Genomic DNA, 2,500 nt, shown 5'->3' on the forward strand with positions numbered 1-2,500 from the left:
TTTCTCCACCTCTTCTCCCTGCAACCACACCACTCCACTGCCCTCCCTCTTTTTCACACACATGTACTATGTCTTACTTCTACTGACTTTCATTCCTCTTCTCTCCAGAGCGTACCTTCACTTTTCCAGGCTCTTCTTAACGTGCTCCCTACTCTCACCACAAATCACAAATTGGTTAAAAACTCCACTGCCATCTCTCCTAAACATCTCCATGCTTCTATCGGTATGTCATCTGGTCCAACTGACTTTCCACTCTTCATCCTCTTAATCGCTGCTCTCACTTCCTTTTTACTAATCCTATCCACTTCCTGCTTCACCATCTCCACACCATCCATCCTTCTCTCTCTCTCATTTACCTTGTTCATCAGCTGCTCAAAATACTCCTGCTGCCACATCTCCTTGTAATCCTGCCTACTTTTCTTATCACTCTGTCGATCCCAATTCTGTTTTGCCAACCTCTTTCTCATTATGTTGTCCTGCACTTTAATATTCCACCACCATCTCTTAGTCTTCTTTTCTATTTCCAGATGTCACATAGGAATTGATGACATTTATCACTACCCTTCAACTTCCAGCTTCACGTTCATAACTTTATCAGAAACTCTTCACCTCTACTACACTATTACAAAACTCGGAATTGCGAGTTATAAAGTCAGAATTCTGATACTCTCGCAATTGCGAGTTTATAACTCGTTTGCGACATTTTCTGGCAAATCACCACAGGAAAACACAAAATGTGAACACCAGATTTACCTTTTTATTGTAAACAGAGCTTTGTATGCCATTTTCCCAACGAAAAGGTATGGCCATATTAACTTTTTTTTTATTAACTTCATAATAATCCTTTACGATTTGCGTATGTTATAATAGATATGGAAGTATATTATGAGTTGTACGCAAATGAGTTATACGCAAAGTCAGAATTTTGCGAATTTAAGCCGCAAAAAAACATTTTTTTAGTGGCGAAAACGGGCTTCCATACAAACCACTATTATTAAATGCCAAGTCATTCTTAAACCGCATATGGCGCCATCTACCGGACATTCTGAGAATAAACGAGATACTACTTACATCAGCATCCGGGTAGGTGAGGGGGAGGATCTGTTAAAAGAGACTACACTTTAAAGAGGTGTTGCTCACTAACCTGAAAGGAGTTTCAGAAAGCACATGTATTGAGCTGATGGCGGTACAAAGTCACGCAACAATTCAGTTTTAATCATTTAAAATATACATGTTGGTACTTGAACGAGCAATGGAGGGACAAGTCTATGCTCAGGAGGATCTGGCGAGTCTGTCAGATTTGGACGAGAAGAGTTTACTTGAGTCACTGACTACACGCTTCAGCCACAGTCACATCTATGTAAGTAACAGTCCATACTAACATAAAGTAATTTAGAAATATAATTCGGTATGCCATACATTTGGGGGATTTATGACTTCTTTTTACAAGTCCTGTCAGTTTTTTGAAGACTGTATTTTTTTATTGTTATCTTTAATAAGCCTGTTCCGAGTCGTTACCTAATCAGGTCTGACTGCATTTTGCCTTGTGACTTCTTACAATAGTTTTTTTCTCTTCTTTAACAGACTTATATTGGGGATATTTTGGTCGCCATGAACCCATTTAAACAACTTCCACTCTATGGAAAAGAGGTAATGCCGCTATAAACGTTATATTTGTCTTTTCCAAGCGTTTATTTACTTATTTGGCTTTATATGCCACCTAAAATTTACTTCCTTCGACCTCAAGAAGGTAGCAAACTTCTCAAAGTGCTGATTGCTTGGTCATCTTAAAGGGGGAACAAAGTCTATTTTTAATATCCACATGATATTTCTATTAATTATTTTACATCATTTATCATAATATTATTGTTTATGTTAAACCAGATTCAACATGGTGTTATTTATAGTCATGTATTTATTGTGATACAATATTAAGACCTCACATTCGAATACATGAAATTTTTTTTATTCTTAAATATGAAAGATATTTTTATGTATATAATTTTTTTTTCGGTCCATTCCTTTTTCTATGAAAAACACCCTGTAAAATCATAAAATATTCCTCAAGTGCCATCCTTTTATAATTAGTTATTTTTATGTATAAATTATTATTATTATTATTATTATTATTATTATATATATTTTTTAACTATTTTGTCATGTACCCAATTTCAGGTATCAGAGAAGTACAAATGCCATGAGAAGAGCACTTTACCTCCACATATATTTGCTGTAGCTGATCGAGCATACCAGTCCATGTTAGGCCGTCTGGCCACTGGGCCAAAAAACCAATGCATCGTTATCAGGTGAGTACATTTGGTACATTTTTAAACCAATTCCTGTAATGCATTTTCAACCCTGACATGTAGAGTCTGGTCTATTTAAACATTCCCCTGGAGACAAGACAAGCCAAGACAAGATGTTCTGATGAGTTTATGCACCCTGCCCTGGTTTATAGTAGACCTATTCTGCTTATGTTCCAGGTCACGCTGTGTCCATT

At 36.6% G+C, this 2,500-nt stretch overlaps 1 protein-coding gene across 1 annotated transcript in view; it reads left to right on the top strand.

Moving 5' to 3' along the window:
- The first annotated feature begins 1,116 nt into the window (after positions 1 to 1,116).
- Positions 1,117 to 2,500, top strand: part of LOC124393624 (myosin-IIIa) — a 33,162-nt gene continuing 31,778 nt past the window's right edge. Inside the window, exons 1-3 of the mRNA XM_046861559.1 lie at positions 1,117 to 1,360; positions 1,585 to 1,650; positions 2,176 to 2,306. Of these exons, the coding sequence (XP_046717515.1) occupies positions 1,232 to 1,360; positions 1,585 to 1,650; positions 2,176 to 2,306 (326 nt within the window). The 5' untranslated portion in view covers positions 1,117 to 1,231. The remainder of the gene's footprint in view (positions 1,361 to 1,584; positions 1,651 to 2,175; positions 2,307 to 2,500) is intronic.

The sequence above is a fragment of the Silurus meridionalis genome, chromosome 11 (assembly GCF_014805685.1).
Source record: "Silurus meridionalis isolate SWU-2019-XX chromosome 11, ASM1480568v1, whole genome shotgun sequence".
Lineage (NCBI taxonomy): Eukaryota > Metazoa > Chordata > Actinopteri > Siluriformes > Siluridae > Silurus > Silurus meridionalis.